The sequence below is a fragment of the Cnephaeus nilssonii genome (genome assembly GCF_951640355.1).
Source record: "Cnephaeus nilssonii genome assembly, chromosome: 3".
In the NCBI taxonomy this organism is placed as follows: Eukaryota; Metazoa; Chordata; class Mammalia; order Chiroptera; family Vespertilionidae; genus Cnephaeus; species Cnephaeus nilssonii.
Window position 1 is genome coordinate 44,466,074 of NC_137074.1, and position 18,274 is coordinate 44,484,347.

At 40.1% G+C, this 18,274-nt stretch overlaps 1 protein-coding gene across 1 annotated transcript; it reads right to left on the reverse strand.

The window, feature by feature from the left end:
* Window positions 1-26: 26 nt before the first annotated feature.
* RFC4 (replication factor C subunit 4) lies at window positions 27-17,380 on the reverse strand. The gene is made up of 11 exons (XM_079766936.1): window positions 17,133-17,380; window positions 15,545-15,687; window positions 13,630-13,708; window positions 7,621-7,700; window positions 5,298-5,417; window positions 3,356-3,499; window positions 3,051-3,171; window positions 1,686-1,811; window positions 453-533; window positions 259-375; window positions 27-175 (listed from the first exon to the last, which is right to left on the reverse strand). The coding sequence occupies exons 2-11, from the start codon at window positions 15,673-15,675 to the stop codon at window positions 80-82; spliced, it is 1,095 nt and encodes a 364-aa protein (XP_079623062.1). The 5' UTR covers window positions 15,676-15,687; window positions 17,133-17,380; the 3' UTR covers window positions 27-79.
* Window positions 17,381-18,274: the final 894 nt, after the last annotated feature.

Here is an 18,274-nt window from a genome sequence, read left to right on the forward strand (position 1 = left end):
GAATGTTAAATAAATTGTATATTCACTTTAAAGGTGCTTTCATTATTTTATTGTAAAATGGTATGAATTGAATATGGTTTTAACAATTCTGGGTTAACTGTTGCATCACAGTAGCACAGAGGCTAATCAACTGCAGATGTTCATCAGCACCATCTGCTAAGCACTTGTCTACATCCTGCAAGAAAAATAAAAGGTTAGATAATTGTCCCTTTTAGGTATATAAGTATTTTGCTGAAATGTGCAAAGGTGCCTACTTACAGCAAGTTTTTCTGTAATGATGGACTTTTGTTTATCAGAAAGAGCATCATTTTCTACAACTACATCATGAAGTTGATTCACAAGCTGAGTTGCTGCATGACCTTCATCTATTAAGTCCTGTAACAAAAAAGTTACATGTTGTCAACATTTAATTTTCTCTTCCCCAAAGTTAGTAAAGTAACTTAAACTTTTACCTTTACCACAGCTTCTAGCTTGTCAAAAGAGCCACTCTGACATGCAGCAAATATTCCATCAACTGTCTCGACTGGTATTACCTAAAAAGATGTAGGAAGGTGGTTTGGACATTACTCTGCCAAGCCTGTACCCTCTCTTCCGTTCCATGCTTGGTTGGTTCACCTAACAAACGACATTAAGCTGACAACAGTCAATCCAGACTTGAGAAGGCAAAGAACTGGAAAAGGGTCTTCTCCAAGCCTTATACTCAATTCTGAGTTCCTGAGAGGTAATACAGAAAAAGATACTTGACCTGAAATTTAAAAAACGCTCTCAAGGTGGCTATGCCAATACATTAGTACAGTCACTACAATGAAATTAGGGTGGAACATTATCTTTTAAAATCCTTTGAAAACATTCTCAAGTTTGGACTTACTGGCTTTAGTAGTGGCCGATATCCTAGTGGCAAGTGCCTTTTCTCTAAAGACGCCTCTGAAGAGATTGGTTTAAATAATCCCTAATACCCAGAAAAAAGGGACTAATGCTGTTTAATTATGGTATGAAAATGCAATAAAGCCTGAAAGGAGTATTTGAAGACCGGTGTGGCCCTCTATTTTTTTTAACAAAAGATTTCTCTTAAAGTTGAAAATGCATGTGCCTTGTTATATGAACCTTTGTCAAAATAGACTACATTTATAAGAAAAGACATCAGAGGGGGGATGCTGGAGGTATGGGACATCTGTACTAGTTTCAATCAAGATCCCTGAAGCATTCTGATACTCCCAGGTTATTCACTTAAATTAGTATTGTTCCTAGCACAGTACTTGGCACATGCTATAGACTAAATGTAACCCCCTCCCTAATTCATGTTAAAAAAAATCCCTGAAGTATTTGGAGGTAGGCCTTTGGAAAGCGATGGGGTCATGAGGGTGGAGCCCTCATAATTGGGATTAGTCCTTATAAAAGGGTCCAGAGAGCTCCCTTCTGCCATAGGAAGATGCAGGCCATCTATGAATTTGGAGTCCAAGAACTAGAAAGTGGGTCCTCACCACACTGAATATGGGCACCTTGACCTTGGACTTCCCAGACTCCAGAGCTATTAAATGAATTTCTGTAGTTGGTAAGCCACTCATTCTGGAATTTTGTTACAGCAGCCTGAGTGGATTAAGTACATACAAAGCATTCTATATATACTTGGGTGAAATTTTTCTAAAAGCCGCCTAAAAGAATTTCAGAATAACTAATACTCTTACCCCAGCAATGTCTGTGATCACTTTATCTGTGACCTCCTTCCCACCTGTTAATCTAGTAGCACTTTGAAGAAATGTAATGGCTTTTCTTAAGTCTCCTTCTGATACTTTAACAAGACAAGACAGTCCCTGAAAAGAAAAAAAAGGTTTTTTTTTGGTGTGTTTTTACCTATGATGACCAATTAAGGTTTTTTGATCTTAATAAAGTGAAAAGCACTATATTTTAGCCAAGAGTTACTGAGGAGAAATGAAATTTATTTCCATTTTTGAGGGAATATTATTAGTCTTATAGTGGCAGAATTCATGGAGACAGCCTCAGTCCAATGGAAGGATAGAGATCTCTAGCCTTTGAAAGAAAGTTGCAGAGATGTTCCATACTTCACATCCTACTTTCTTGATTACATAAAGAAAATTCAAATTATGGTTAAATTCTGTTATAATGAATAAAAGGCCTATATATTCTATCACTGTACCAGAATTTCATACCAAATAAGTTTTTGAAGTGGAGTTATTAACTAGGAGACTAAAATCTTGTCATTATAGAGATTTGTTGCTACAGAATTTACATTATATGTATGAAATCTGCCCCAGTTTGGGGTCTCTAATATACTGATCCTAATAAAAGCAATATGCAAATTGACCATCACTCCAACACAAAGATGGCCGCCCCCATGTGGACACAAGATGGCTGGCAGGGGAGAGCAGTTGTGGGCGATCAGGCCAGCAGAGGAGGGCACTTGGGAGGGACCAGGCCTGCAAGGGAGGGCAGTTGGGGGCGACCAGGCTGGCAAGGGAGGGCAGTTAGGGGTTACCAGGCCAGCAGGGGAGGGCAGTGGGGCGACCAGGCTGGCAAGGGAGGGCAGTTAGGGGTTACCAGGCCAGCAGGGGAGGGCAGTGGGGCGACCAGGCCTGCAGGGGAGGACAGTTAGGGGCAATTGGGCCAGCAGGGGAGCAGTTAGGCGTCGATCAGGCTGGCAGGGGAGTGGTTACGGGGTGATCAGGCTGGCAGGCAGAAGTGGTTAGGGGCAATCAGGCAGGCAGGCAGGTGAGTGGTTGGGAGCCAGCAGGCCTGGATTGTGAGAGGGATCCCAGATTGGAGAGGGTGCAGGCTGGGCTGAGGGACACCCCGCCCCCCCGCCCCCGCACGAATTTCATACACCGGGCCTCTAGTAGATAATAAACTGCTAATAGTAACAGAAAGACTAAATCTGTAATTCCTAGACATTCCAATTGTTGTTCATTTAGCTTAACTTTGCCTGAAGAATTGGCATCAGAAATTGAAGCAACACACATGACTCCTTTCAGGGCCTCTTCATATGTATTCATCAATGTAATTAGTAATTATAAGAACTAATAATTAGTACTTACCTCATTGCTAATTTTGACATGTTCTTTATCAGCAATGTCTAGTAATCGCTGTTGTTGAATTTTATCTGACAGAGGTTTGAAGCGGAATTTAGAACATCTAGAGGTCAGAGGTTCAATTATTCTGTAAAATATTGGAAAAAACAAGTCTGTCTAAAGGAGGATTTCCCCCAAAGAACTCATTTTTATCAAGATTTGATGGAGATATTAATGTAGCCTTGAAACATTGAAAAAAATTTTTTCTCTCCTTAACTGAGGGTTAGCAAAATAAGGCTGCCTAGCATCTATCTTCAAGGCAATATACATACCGACTGACATAGTTACAGATGAGACAGAATCGGGTGGTTTTAGATTCTTTCTCCATGGTACGTCTTAACGCTGCCTGAGCAGCTGAGGTCATAGAATCTGCTTCATCCAGAATCACAATCTTAAAAGGAGGACATGGCTTCCCACTGATTCAGAGAAACACATAGGAGTGATAATTCACCTATCATCATTACAAACTAATTTTATATAACATACTCATCCTCCCAAAGAAAAGCCTCATGCCCAAGAGGAGTTACACCTCTTCTCTCCCAACTCTCTCAGCCACAGGCAATCATGATCTCTACTTTCTGTCTCCAAATTTGCCTATTCTGGACATGTATCTATATAAAAGCCTAAGTGACTATCTGACCGGTAGCTTTGACCTGCAATGATCACCAGGGGGAAGACGCTCAATGTAGGAGCTGCTGAGCTGCGGTGACTTGGCAGCTGTGGTTCTCGGGTGATGCACCTGGAACCAGAGAGGAGGGAGACCGATTCCTGGGTGCCTCACCCGAGAACCGTGCTCTTGCAATCCAGGAGCCCTCAGGGGATGTCAGAGAGCCGGTTTCAGCCCGATCCCCGCAGGCCAGGCCGAGGGACCCCACCTGTGCTCAAATCCGTGCACCGGGCCTCTAGTTTCACATAAATGGAATCATATGATGTCAATCTAACATGTTGTCTCTTATGATTGACTTTTTTCACTTAGCATAATATTTTCAAGGTTCATCCCTATTGCAGTGCTATTCATTCCTTTTAAATAACATGGCAAATGGGTATACTGCATTTTATTTGTCCATTCATTTGTTGATGGGTATTTGGGTCGTTTTCATGTTTTGACCATTATGAATAAAGCTGTTATGAACATCTGTGTACATATTTTGAATAGACATGTTTTCATTTCTTGTAGGCATATATCTAGGAGAATTACTGGGTCATGTGGTAAATCTATGTTTAACTTTTAGCCAAACTTTTCAAAGTGGCTGAATCTTTTTACATTACAACCAGCAATGTATAAGGATGCCAATTTCTCCACATCCTTGCCAATACTTACTATGTTCTGTATTTTTTATTATAGCCATCCTAGTGAGTGTAAAGTGGCATCTCATCATGGTTTTGAATGGCATTTCTCTAATGGCTAATGATGTGGATGATGTTTTCATGTGTTTATTAGCCATTTGTGTATCTTCTTTGGAGTAGTATCAATTCACATACCTTGCCCATTTTAAAATTAGGTTGTCTTTTTATTATTGAGTTGTAGGAGTTCTTCATATATTCTTGATATAAGTGCATAATCAGATATGATCTATATGCATTGTCAGTTCAAGGTAGATATAAAAAATTAGTCATTCACTTCCTATAAATTCTTATGTGTTCTCTGATATAAATTTAAATATATGCCAGGTGAGTGAGGAGGGATAATGAGAGGATAAGAACACATATGTAATACCTTAATAAATAAATTAAAAAATAAATAAATATATGCCAGGAACCAAAAATTTAATCTTGAAACTTTGTCACCTGAGTATAAGTAGTTGGCTAAACATCCCTGTTTAATTTAGGGCAGTCCTATTAATTATTAATAATACCTCCTCTTTCATTCTAAAAGCATCACAGTTTGGATGAAAACTTATATGGTCACCCTACTATGAAATATACACTGAAGCTTAAAACAGTTGACTTTTTAAAAATAACACAACAGCAAAAGTCAGGATTTTTGTTATGCATGCACCACCCACCTATCACATTTAATTAATAAATACTTCTTAGACAAAATATCAGTGGAAAACCCTTGACAGCTAAACAAAACTAATTATAATGGAAAGTTTATTTCTGGCTTTAAATAATTTAGATAAAAATATGATCTAACATGAAAAAAGTTGTAAATTTGGCAGAAATATGTATTTTAAACAAATACAATGACATGGTATGGAGAAGAGAACTTACTCTGAACGACTTCCTGATACAGTTAATTGAGCAAAATTCTTCACTTTCTCTCTAACTACTTGTATTCCACGTTCATCAGATGCATTTAACTCAAGAACTCTTAATCGAAAAAGTTCATGCCTATTTAAAAATGAAGCAAATATGAAATGTCATAGAGAATATAAGTAACTGAGGTTTAACCACATTTTAACATTTGCACATCTTGCAGTAGTTTAAAATCCACCTACTAAACAATATGGATAGAAGGTACACAATTGCTTCTGTATTTTCTCTTTTGCAGAGACATGCAGTTAACATTTTGGCTTTCTTCCATGCTTTTTAAAAAATATAGGTAAATGATATCACATAATATATAAAATTTTAAATCAATTTTCCACTTTGTATTGTATCATAATCATCTTGCCATCTTGCAACCAATCAAAATACCATTTTTATAGCTATGTGAAGCTCCCGAAATGCCATTTTAATAGCTATCTATGTGACGTTTCATCCTACAATTGTACCACCATTTACTTATTTAGCATCCTTCTATTGTTAGATGCTTAGATAATTTTAAGTATGTTGCAATTTTAAATAATGCTGCAATACAGTATATTTTGAATTATTTCCATCGGATAGCTTGCTATAAGGAAAATTACTAGATTAAAACATGAATAGTTATTTTAAAGTGAGTTTTTTAATTTATTATATTTTTATTGATATCAGAGAGTTAGGGGGAGAGAGATAGAAACATCAATGATGAGAGAGAAACATGGATTGGCTGCCTCCTGCATGCCCCCACTGGGGACTGAGCCCCCAACCCAGGCATGTGCCCTGGGATCGAACCCAGGACCCTTCAGTCTGCAGGCTGATACTCTATCCAATGAGCCAAACCGGCTAGGGCTTAAAGTGAGTTTTTAAGAAATTAAAAGTAGTTCACTGTAGGGAAATCTGAGAAATCAAAAGATAATTAAAGCAACTGGCACACCCAAAGCACTATTTTGAAAGGTTCCTTCTAGTAATTTTTCTACATATTTAAACATATTTTTAATTAAAAAACTAGATTTAAATTTGTTTTATTTTTCCTAAATATTTTTCCAAAAAGGTATCTTTGCTATATTGGAGCATGTTGCATGGGTATTAGACCCAGGCTAATATCTTTTCTAAGTAGAGGGCTCCTAAACAATGGTTGGCTAAGCCAAGACAGAATGTAAGAAGAGGACTCTAGGAAGGTAGCTCACAGAGATTTTCTTCTATACCTAGAATCATACTGTATTGGCGACCATACACTCTGCTTACACTCAGGATACCTGAGGGTAAGGATCTGGCCCAGCCACTCCAGAGGCAGGGCCTAGGAAAGCCAGTGCAAGAAGGAACTCAAGAGGTGGTGTGGGTCAGTAGCATCGGACACAATAGATTTGATCATATGAAACATGTTAATGCAATAATTAAGAGAGTGTGATGAAATTATCGATGTGACTGGAGACAGGCTGGGTTTTCTGGGCCCAAAATCATAATAAATAGTGATAAGCCCTTGCAGGTTTGGCTCAGTGGATGGAGCGTTGGACTTCGGGCTGAAGGGTCCCGGGTTTGATTCTGGTCAGGGCACATGCCCAGGTTGCGGGCTCAATCCCCAGTGGGGGGAGTGCAGGAGACAGCAGATCGATGATTTCCTCTTATTATTGATGTTTCTCTCCCTCTCCCTTCCTCTCTGAAATTATATATATTGGGATATGCTCTTATCCAATATATATGGGATGTTACAATACACACACACACACACACACATATATGTTTGTGTGTGTGTGTGTGTGTGTGTGTGTGTGTATGTAAAAAATCATGCCCTGGCTGGGTATCTCAGTTGGTAAGAGCACCATCCCATTCACCAAAAGGCTGTGGGTTCAATACCTAGGTTGCAAGTTCGATCCCTGGTCAGAGAGCATACGGGAGGCAAGTGATCTATGTTTCTCTCATCCGTTTCTCTCTCTCTCTCTCTCTCTCTCTCTCTCTCTCTCTCTCTCTCTCTCTCTCTCTCCCTTCTCTCTAAAAATCAATGAAATCATATTCTCAGATAAGGATTAAAAATATATATATGTCATGGGGCTCCCTGTGTGTAATATATTCAAACACTGAATAAGGTTCAGAATGAAGGTCACAAAAGATGTAGGCAAGCTAATTTACTGGAGGGGAGGAACTGGAAATGGCCCACTGGATTAATAAAAAATTCAGAAACGAAAACAAACCCAATTTCACAGAAAAAACAAAGTCAAGTTTTTAGAGAAAGAAAAGCAGTACCAGAGATTTTCAGTGTCAAGTCTTATAAAAAAAAGATATTTCAACTTACCCAAAGAGTTCCCTCGCTGCTGCCAAAATAGTGGATGTTTTTCCAGTTCCGGGTGGCCCATAAAACAGGAGATTGGGGAGCTGTAGAAATTAATTTTTTTTTAAATTTTACTCTGGCACAAATAAAGGAAGACTGAAAATGTCTGGAACACTGCAATAATTTCCCCAATAGAGAAGGTACATATCCTATATAATAAGGAGCTAATATGCTAATTAGACTGAATAGCCGGAGGAAGCCGGGGCTATGAGGGCCAGCTGAGGCTGCAAGGGCTGAGCCCCTTGGATGAATTTTGTGCATCGGGTCTCTAGTATCTTAATAAACAGGTTTCTTAATATAACTGGTATCATAGTATTCACAGTTCTAAATCCTGCTTTTCCATATAATACTACTAGCGGCCCGGTGCACGGATTCGTGCACATTGAAAGGAAATTAATTAGAAGGTGGCCAGTGGGGCAGGACTGGGAGAGACAGGCTGACACGCCCTGGAGCCAATCTCCCTTGGTCCCTCCCTGGTGTCTGTGGAGTGAGCTGAGTCCCTCTGGCATGTGGGGTCGCTCAGCCTGGTGTGTGGGGATCGGGCCGAAACCAGCTCTCCAACATCCCCTGAGGGGCCCTGTAGTGTGAGAGGGCACTCTGTTGTGTGAGAGGGCACTCTGCTGTTATACAGGGTATGGGATGCAAACGCAAGTGGCAAGTGTGCAGTAAACCAGATTAGGGGCCAACAGTGTCCCAGCAACAACATAACTCATGGCCGAAAGTGGAATTGCTTGGCCCTAGAGGAATTGGGCTCTCTCCTCTCTGGTTTTGGGGTGTGTCACCCGAGAACTGCTGCTGCCAAGTCACTGCAGCTCAGCAGCTCCTGCATTGAGTGTCTGCCCCCCTGGTGGTCAGTGCGCATCATAGTGACCGGTCGGAAGGTAGGAGGGACACTTAGCATAGTAGCCTTTTATATATAGAGAAGATAGATGACTTCTTTCCCAATATGTTTTTCTAATATCTTAAATTGAATCATATTTATGATTGCTCTATTCCTAATTTACTTAGGTGGAATTTTCAAAGCTGAAATTAGAAACATTTTATTTCAGAATCCCAGGCTTTTGCCAGGTCCCTATCCCACCCCTTTGCTCAGTATCAGGCAAGATTTTATACTTTATAAAGATGTCAGTTATTTCAAAGTGGAAATAGAACGAAGGAGTAATTGGATTTGGCCAATACTGAGGAAAAAGGAGTAAAAAAACATTAGGGGTTTGAATGAGCTGAGGTTGCAAAAACAGAAACATTAAAAGAACTAAGCATCTATTAAGTGCCAGGCAGTACTCCACATCATGATCATGTACTCTGTAGGATGCCTGCATATATCAGGGAGAATTCACTAGAGAAAGAAGGATAAGGTTAAATAACTGGTTATCTTCTTTTATACCTTAAGTATAGCTAGCTTGGCTCCTTATAAAACAGGCAATTGATCTGTGGTACAGATTAATATCTCTTACAAACCGTACATTCTTCAGTATGTCCTTTCATGTAGGGAAATAATAATAGCACATAGGAAACTAGGCAGTAGTTTATTTGCTTCTACTCTTTTTCTTTTTTTTTTTTTTTTGTATTTTATTGATTTTTTACAGAGAGGAAGGGAGAGGAATAGAGAGTTAGAAACATCGATGAGAGAGAAACATCGATCAGCTGCCTCTTGCACACTCCCTACTGGGGATGTGCCCACAACCAAGGTACATGCCCTTGACCGGAATCGAACCTGGGACCCTTGAGTCCGCAGGCTGACGCTCTATCCACTGAGCCAAACTGGTTAGGGCTATTTGCTTCTACTCTTGCCTAACCCCCAACCTTCACCCTTTTCCATCCATTCATTCTTCACACAAATCCATGTTGCTCTGCTTGTTACTTAAAATTATTCACTGGCTTCATACTCGCATGTAGGAAAACAGAAGCAGACAAACCAATCAACTGGTTTACCATAACCTTTAAGGACATCATGATCTGCTCACCACTTCTCCTACCTTCTAGGCTCCAATTTACAATGACTTCCAATAACTAAGCACTTTATGGCCTGCACATATGCTGTCCCCCACAAGGTAGGGTCTGACTCCTTTATTCTGTTTGGCCAACTCCTACAGCATTACAAGTCAGAAGCCTTCCCTGACCACCCAATCTAAAGTGGGTCTCCTCCATTAATCACTCAGTTTTTGTTGCACTGGATGCAATTACTACTAGCATTTATTTATTATTTAACTGTTGGGTTTAATTGTAAAATACCCATCTATCTTACTAGATTGTAAGCTTAAGAAGGTCAAAGGTCAAGACCATATTTGTTCTTTTCACATCTGTATGCTCAGCATCTCGTGCAGTACTCAATATATGCCAAGTAAGTAAATCAACATATAAATATATCAATTAGAAGACTATTACTATTACATTGGTAACAAATATCTTAAGATACAAACTATGAGATTCACTACAAAACAAAATTTAAAAAAACAAAAAAACCCTAGGCTCCTTTATTTTTAAGGTTATAACTATTATTTTGATGCATGCATACTTCAATATTTATAATGCTTCATATATATACATATTTAAGAACTGTATGTGGATCACTAAGTTATAAGAGAAATACAAATCAAAACACAATGAGATTATCACCTTACACCTGTCAGGATGGCTATTATCAAAAAGACAAGAAATAACATGTGTTGGGGAGAATTGGGAGAAAAGGGAACCCTCGTACACTACTGATAGAAATGTGAATTAGGGCAGCCATTACAGAAAACAGTATGGAGGTTACTTAAAAAACTAAGAATAGAGCTACCATATGATCCAGTAAATCTTCTGGGTATTTACCCCCAAAATATGAAAATACTAATTTGTAAAGATACATGTATCCTATATTAATTGCAGCATTATTTACAACTAGAGGCCCAGTGCACAACATTTGTACACTGGGGGTGGGGGGTAGGGGTCCCTCACTCCAGCCCCCGCCCTCTCGCAGTCTGAGACCCCTTGGGGGATGTCCAACTGCCGGCGGGGAGTGGGCCTAAGATGGCAGTCGAACATCCCCTGAGGGGTCCCTAGCATTGCCACAGCAGTGGGAGAGGCTCCAACCACTGCCGCTGCACTTGTCAGCCATGAGCCAGGCTTCTGGCTGAGTGGTGTTCCCCCTGTGGGAGCGCACTGACCATCAGGAGGCAGCTCATGCATTGAATGTCTGCCCCCTGGTGGTCAGTGCGCATCACAGCAACCAGTAGTTCCACCATTTGGTCGATTTGCAATATTAGCCTTTTATTATATAGGATAGCCAAGACATGAAAACAACCTACATGCCCATCAATGGACAGTGGATAAAGATGTGGTATATATGTAGAATGGAATACTTCAGCCATAAAAAAAAAATATATTGCCACTTGCGACAACATGGATGAATCTTGAGAGTATAAGTGAAATAAGCCAGATGGAAAAGGACAAAAACAGTATGATTTCACTCATGTGGAGTATAAAACAAAAAGTAACAAACTAACAAAACAAACTCACAGATACAGACAATAGAATGGTAGTTACCAGTGTCAGGGAAATGACAAATTGGATCAAAAGGGTCAAATATATGATAATGGAAGGAAACTAGATTGGGTGGTAGGCATGCAATACAGTACAAACATTGAAGGGTGTACACCTGGAATTTATAGCATATTATTAATCAATGTTACCTCAATAAATTTAATTAACATACACACACAATGGAATTTTATTCAGCCATAAAATACTAGGAAATCCTGCCATTTGTAACAACATAGATGGGACCGTGAGGGCATCATGCTAAATGAAATAAGTCAAAGAAAGACAAATACTGTATGATTTCATATGTGGAATAAAAAATACTAATAAAAAGAGAGGCCGAGGATTGGGGGAGGGGAAACTGGAGGAAGGCAGTCAAAAGTTAACAAACTTCCAGTTATAAAATAAGTAATGAACAACATGATCATTGCTGTATGATATATATGAAAGTTGTTAAGAGAGTAGTTCCTAAGAGTTCTCATCACAAGGAGAAAATTATTATTTTTTCTGTATCTACATAAGATGATGGATGTTACCCAAACTTATTGCAATGATCATTTCACAATATATGTAAGTCAAATCATTATGCTGTACACCTTAAATTTATACAGTGATGTATGTCAATTATATCTCAATAAACCTGGGAGGAAAAAAGAATTCTATTTCAAATCAGTTCTTAAAATTGATTTCTGAAAAAAACAACAACAAAAAAATCAACTCCTAATTCTACCTTAAAACCTTTTAAAGTAAATGAAGGAATTAATTCTTTTCCTATATTCTTTAGAATTTAAAAAAAAAATTACTTCATCTTTAAGTTTTACCAAATTTAGTCTGAAAAGAAACACAAGTGGTTAAAGTTCTTAATTCAGCCTCATAAATTAGATAGTATAAAATCAAGAACTGAACCATAATCCCACTAGATTTGCTTACTAGCAATTAAAATATACTTTGTCCTAAAATCTGTGTAAATATTACTAAGCAGTTATAGTTGTATACTATTATATAATTAAAAGGTAAATATTTGGATCATATCAAAACAAATCCTGGTAAAGAAAAATATTTTATGTATTTTTATTATTGTTGTTAATCCTCACCCAAGGATATTTTTTCCATTGATTTTTAGAGAGAGTGGAAGGGATGGGGGTGGGAGGGGGGGTGAGGGGAGACAGAGAGAAACATTAATGTGAGAGAGACATATTGATCACTTGCCTCCCACACGCTGCTCCCTGACTGGGGCCGGGATCAAACCTGTAACCCAGGTACCTGCCCTTGACCAAGAATCAAATCCACGACCCTTCAGTGTGTTGGCTGCTGCTCTAACCTCTGAACAACACTGGCTATGGCAAGAAAAATATTTTGAATAGTTTTATAAATATAACTTCTTTCAAAATATGCACTGTTGTACTGTAATTCCAGGAAGAAAACAATGGAAGCAAAAACCAAAAGAACCTCTACTTCAAAGCAGCCAGGTTAAGAGGAAGAAAGCCAAACTTGGGAATAAAACGAAAACTAAATACCACTTTCATCCGTAACTTTTTCTCTTCCTTCACTGAGTTCTTAAAGCACTTTATCATATGAAATTTTAAACTGCTAATTTTTAAAAATTAAATATTTATTATTGAAAGTATTATGTATGTCCCTAAACTGCTAATTCTTTATATGGGTTTAGTTTGTCTCTGAATAATCTAAAGCAGCGGTAACCAACCTTTTTGACCTCACGGACCACCAGTGGTCCACGGACCACCGGTTGGCGATCGCTGATCTAAAATACAAGTCACTCAAGGACATTTTATCCCACGCATCACAGTAGGAGACACAATGCTATAAGCAGAATTAAATGCTCAATTTTTTTGTATTGTAGTTCAAACCGAATCTTAAAATTAGGTGAAAAATTATACTTTCTTTTTCTTTTTCAGTTATAGTTAACGTTCAACATTATTTTATATTAGTTTCAGGTGTACAGCATCATGGTTAGACATTTATATAATTTAAGAAGTGACCCCTCCCCCATAAGTTTAGTACCCATCAGGCACCATACAAAATTACTGACTATATGCCTTATGCTGTACAAAATTGCCCTGTGACAATTTTATAACTACCAGAGAAATACTTCAAAAGAATCTCTTGACTCTTCTTTACAGCACATATCGTTATCTAGAATTCTCTTACTTATTTGGCTTCTATATTTACTCTGTTGTTCCCCACCAAAATAAAAGTTCATGAGCAAAGAGACCCAGTCTGTCTTGCTCAATGGTCTATACTTGAGTACTATATAACAGTGCCATAGGATAGAATTGGAGATGCTCAATAAATACTTGTTGAACTAATCATCCATTGTACAAATAGTCATCATGGGCCCACTGTATACATATCATAGTATTTAAAGGGGTTGGGGGTTATAAAGGAAGAGGGTGAATCTCCCAATGACATTAAACATCATCTGCTACTCACATCAGCTCCTTCTAAAGACTTTTTCAGCACTGCAACCACTTCTTCCTGGAAAGCAACTTCATCCACACATTTTGGACGACTGTAAAAAAAAAACAAAGGTTATTTTGTATATTATAGTAGCCACAGAGAAGTTTTCAAGTGTTCTTTTTGCTAAAATACTGATGATAATTCTCATATTGGTAATGAGAAACTTTCATAATTGGAAGTAGGTAGAAACCCCATTTGTGCCTTAAACAAATACATACTAAAGGACTGAAGTAATTTTTCACTGTTCAGACACATAATTTACATGTTATGCTTACAAAAATTAAGTAAAAGGATTTTATTACACCACAAATGCCAAGTGCTTAAAAATTTAAAGTGAACACTTGCTTAGAAAGTAATATGATATATATATATTTATCCTCACCCAAGGATATGCTTTTTATTGATTTTTCTAGAAATAGGAAGGGAGGGAAGGAGAGAGAGAGGGGGAGAAGAGGAAAGAAAGAGAGAGAGGGAAACATCAATGTGAGAGAGAAACATTGGTTGCCTCCTATATGCATTCCGACCAGAGACTGAACCCACAACCTAGGTATGTGCCCTGAATGGGAATCAAACCTATAACCTTTTGGCACTTAGGATAATGCTCCAGCCAACTGAGCCAGGGCCGAAAGTATTATATTTTGACAAGATCATGCATTTCAGGTGAAAAGAGAGAACTATTTAGTAACCTCATGATAGGCAACTATTTTGGTTAATATAGTTACATATAGTTATTACATTGTTAATTGGTTAATATTTTTTTCTACTACTCAACTGCACACAAAAAATGCATATCTATTCACTTCACTAAGGGCTAACAAAGTAAGTTTAATCAATATGAAGTATAACATATAATTTCCTTCTTAAATCATTAACTAGTGATTTTAAGAGCTCGAACAGTTATACTTCCAACCCTAAGATTAGGCTTTGTGCTTAGTTTACTAATCAGAAACTTTCTAAGTCATATTTTTCTAAGTACTCGGGTCAGTGCCAGGCAGGAATTTCATGTTAGATAATGTTTTCTAGAAAAAAAACAGTGTATGTTATAAACCAGTTTTTTATTCAAATACTTGCAGAGGCCAGGTAGACAACAAGAGTGAAGAAAGCAGAGTATAAGGCAAGAGAAAATAGGGACTATGATTAATTGAGGAACACATAACCTTTCCAAAATGAGAAGCAGTATCCAAGTCCATCTAACTGTTGTCAGGTGAGAATTTGCATCTAGTGGCTGCCTAATCTCCCGAGGAGCTGAAAATCTAGATTTCTTTCTCCCCTTGCATAATATATTTTTTAATTAAAAAAAAAATCTAGATTTTTATGTGAAACTTGCATTTTTAAAAGAATTGTCAGTGCCAAATAAAACATGAAGGCCTTTTTGGCCTATAAGTAATCTGCAAACCCTTGGTAATAACTGAGGCTACACTTGGAGTTACAACTACTATTTGTTATACTACTACTTAGCTGATTGAAATTTAAGTGGGACTTCAAGTGTGGTTTTTGCCAAAAATGTATAAAAAACAAACACTCAACAATTTCCACCTATCAGTAATGAAAGGGGAACAGATTACTTGGACTTAGTAGAACTCCTGATCAAAAGTCGGCTTATAAAAAAAATTATGTTTTCTTCAATGCTGTAACCTGGCCCCTAAAACCATAGACCTGAGTTATACAGAAGACCTTAGTTCAGAAATAAGGGAATTAAATTAGATCATTCTAAGGTACCTTTCAGTACCAAGGTTCTATGACTTACATCCTTGGGTGATTTTTAAGGACAACATCTAAACCAAGCAAATCATCCCACATTAAGAAAGAGAAAAAAGGGAGGGGGGGATTATAACTGGTTAGAGATGTAATTTATTAACAATTTCAACAAAAACACAAGAGTTCTTACTATTTTTCCACCCATGGAACAGGTTTGGCTTTCTTGTTCTCTCCACTACTTCCGGCAGTGGCAGCTACTCCTCGATCCTTGGTCAATGGTGGTTTAGTACTGATAGATGTGCCTTTTAAAAATGCCTGCATGGTTACTTCACCCTGACCAGGTGCAAGACAGAAAAAGAAAAGCTCTTTTGAAACCATTATGAAGAAGTACCACTTGAAAGTGCACTTAACCTTGTGCAAAGATATTCAATAATTACTTATTTAATAAAGAACATCACCCCATGAACTAGCGCCCTCTGAATGCATTGTGCTGAAGGCTGCAGGGACATAAAAGAGGAGAAAGTGCTTAGGGAAATCAGAATATATTTACAGTGAGGAAGTTACAGAATAAAGACAAATCTTATGTGAGAAAAATTTGAGTTCCAAACTTTTTGATAAAGATGATATCATTAATGGCCAAACTGTACATGGACCTCTATAGCCTCTTCCCTTTCGATCATGGGCCTAGTTCTAATTCAGACTCTGGAAATGGGTTCAGCAATTAGGAGTGCTGGGACCACAAATGAGAACCTCCACTTTGCGGGGGGGGGGGGGGGGGGGGGGGGGGGGAGGGAGAAGTTAGAGTTCCACTCAAGGGTCTGTTTTACTGGCTTCAGATTTTTTTAAACATTCATTTCATAGAGGAAGGGAGAGGGAGAGAGATAGAAACATCAATGATGAAAGAGAATCATTGATTGGCTGCTTCCAGCACACCCGCCCCCACTGGGGATCGAGCCTGCAACCAGGGCATGTGCCCTTGACTGGAATCGAACCCGGGACCCTTCAGTCCACAGGCCAACGCTCTATCCACTGAGTCAAACCTGCTAGGACTCAGAGGCTTTTTTTTTTCTGGGGAAAGTCCTACCATCCCGGAGTCTGTTGTTAAAATGGAAGTAGCTGTTTTTGCTCATTTGAGGACAGCAAAACATTGCAGAAAAGCCAGAGTTTAAAAAACTCATACAATATCTCACCCTGAAGATAACCACTATTAACATTCAAGTAAACAGAAGTACGTTTTTTAGGGATAGAAAGGCACCATTAGCTTGCCTGAAAATTCCCCGCGTTAGTGGCAATTCTCTATTTTTCACTGCTATATCCCCAAGGCCTAGTGCACTGACTGGTACATGACCCATGCTCCATAGTATTTGATGACTGAATTACCATTTGAGACACGGGTTCCCCTCCTGTAAAGGGAGCTAAGGCCTATTCCATATCGGAGTTAAAGCAAAGAACTGTGCAAACACAAAGTTCTGTGGTTGGCATGCGGATATATACTCAAACAAAATACAATGTAAATATCTGTGAACAGCTAAGGCTTTTAATGTGTTGAATTCCTCCACCCCTGCCACAGGCTGCTTAAATAGCAATACATCCCAGAGCAGGACCCTGAGAGATGCTGTCCTGTGCCTCCAGGTCCCGAAGGGGTGGGAGGTAGCCAGGCCGGATCGCGGTCCAGCCCCGTGCGCGCTACTCCGTGGGTGGAAGGCCGCCCCGGGGCATCACAGGCGCAGGAGTGGAGGGAGGAGAAGGCAGCCTTCGCCATCTCTTCAGCTGGTCACCTGTTATCCCCCGCTCTCCGCGCGGGTTCCCGGGCACCGCCTGGGCCTTCCAGCCGCCCGACTCCGGAGCGAGGACGCTGCCGGCTCGTTCCTGGGGTTCCCGGACGGTGAAAGGGCGAGGCGGTGTCGCAGTCTTAGCTCCGTTCCCCAATCTGAAAATATGAGGCTTCGGGGAGCCCCGAGCGGCCTGACACGGCGACTGATCTGCCACGGTCGGCACAGCCGCCTCCGTTCCCGCCACGGAGGGGCGCGCGCAGGGCAGGGCGGGAATTCGCAGGGACCGTCACTTCCGGTCCGCGACGCTCCCGCCCCAGGTTAAAGGAGCCGTTTCCTTCTGAGGGGACACAGGCTTAGGGATGCGTAGATTGGGACGCGAGTGACTGAAGAGGTGGAAATACAGTCCCACCCTGTCCCCGCGCACTCCTCCCACTGGGGACGGAGGCCTCGGGTCTCCGACCGCGACCGACCGGAGGAGACCTGGCGCCGGAGCCCGCCTGCTCTGCGCGCCGGGGGGGGGGGGGAGGCGTTGGCCGCTGCTCGCCAACCACCGGCGGCTGGAGCGGGGGTGCGGGCCTCGGGAATCCCGCGACCCACCCAAGGTCTCCAGAGGCCCACACCATTTTGGGGGTTGGAACCTGCATGTCACTGTGAACTTAATGTCAACGGAGCGTCTCGCTGGCATTTCCGAGAGGGCACAATTCTGCTTTCTACCTGCTTCTCCCCAGGACGGCGACTGGGGAGGGTGGAGTCAGAAGACGGTACCCTGAGGCTCTCTATTCCCCACTTAGGCCTCCCTTTGGCTTCGTCAGCGCGGAGTAAACCGAGTGTGTTTTAAGAGCAGAAACGTTTGAAGAAAATTCCTTTCCTCACTCCCTACCCTCTATTTTTAAAAAATGTTTTTATTGATTTTACTTTTTTAAATCCTCACCCAAGGATATGTTTCCACTGATTTTTAGAGAGAGTGGAAGAGAGAGGGAAAGACTGAGAGAAATATCCTCACATCAATTGGTTGCCTCCTGCATGCCCCTGACCAGGGGCCAGCGGGAGAGGAGCCTGCAACCAAGGTACCCAAGACACTTTGGTCCAAAGGCTGGTTAGGGCTGATTTTATTTAAAAAAAAAATATATATATATATATATATA

Bases quoted from the DNA above. Each gene is read 5' to 3' on its own strand.
- RFC4 (XM_079766936.1), bottom strand. From the start codon at position 15,675: ATGCAGGCATTTTTAAAAGGCACATCTATCAGTACTAAACCACCATTG. The intron at 13,709-15,544 runs GTAAGAACTCTT...TTTTTTTTACAG, and splicing joins GTTCCATGGGTGGAAAAATA to TCGTCCAAAATGTGTGGATG. The intron at 3,172-3,355 runs GTATGTATATTG...AATATTTTACAG, and splicing joins ATCTGTAACTATGTCAGTCG to AATAATTGAACCTCTGACCT.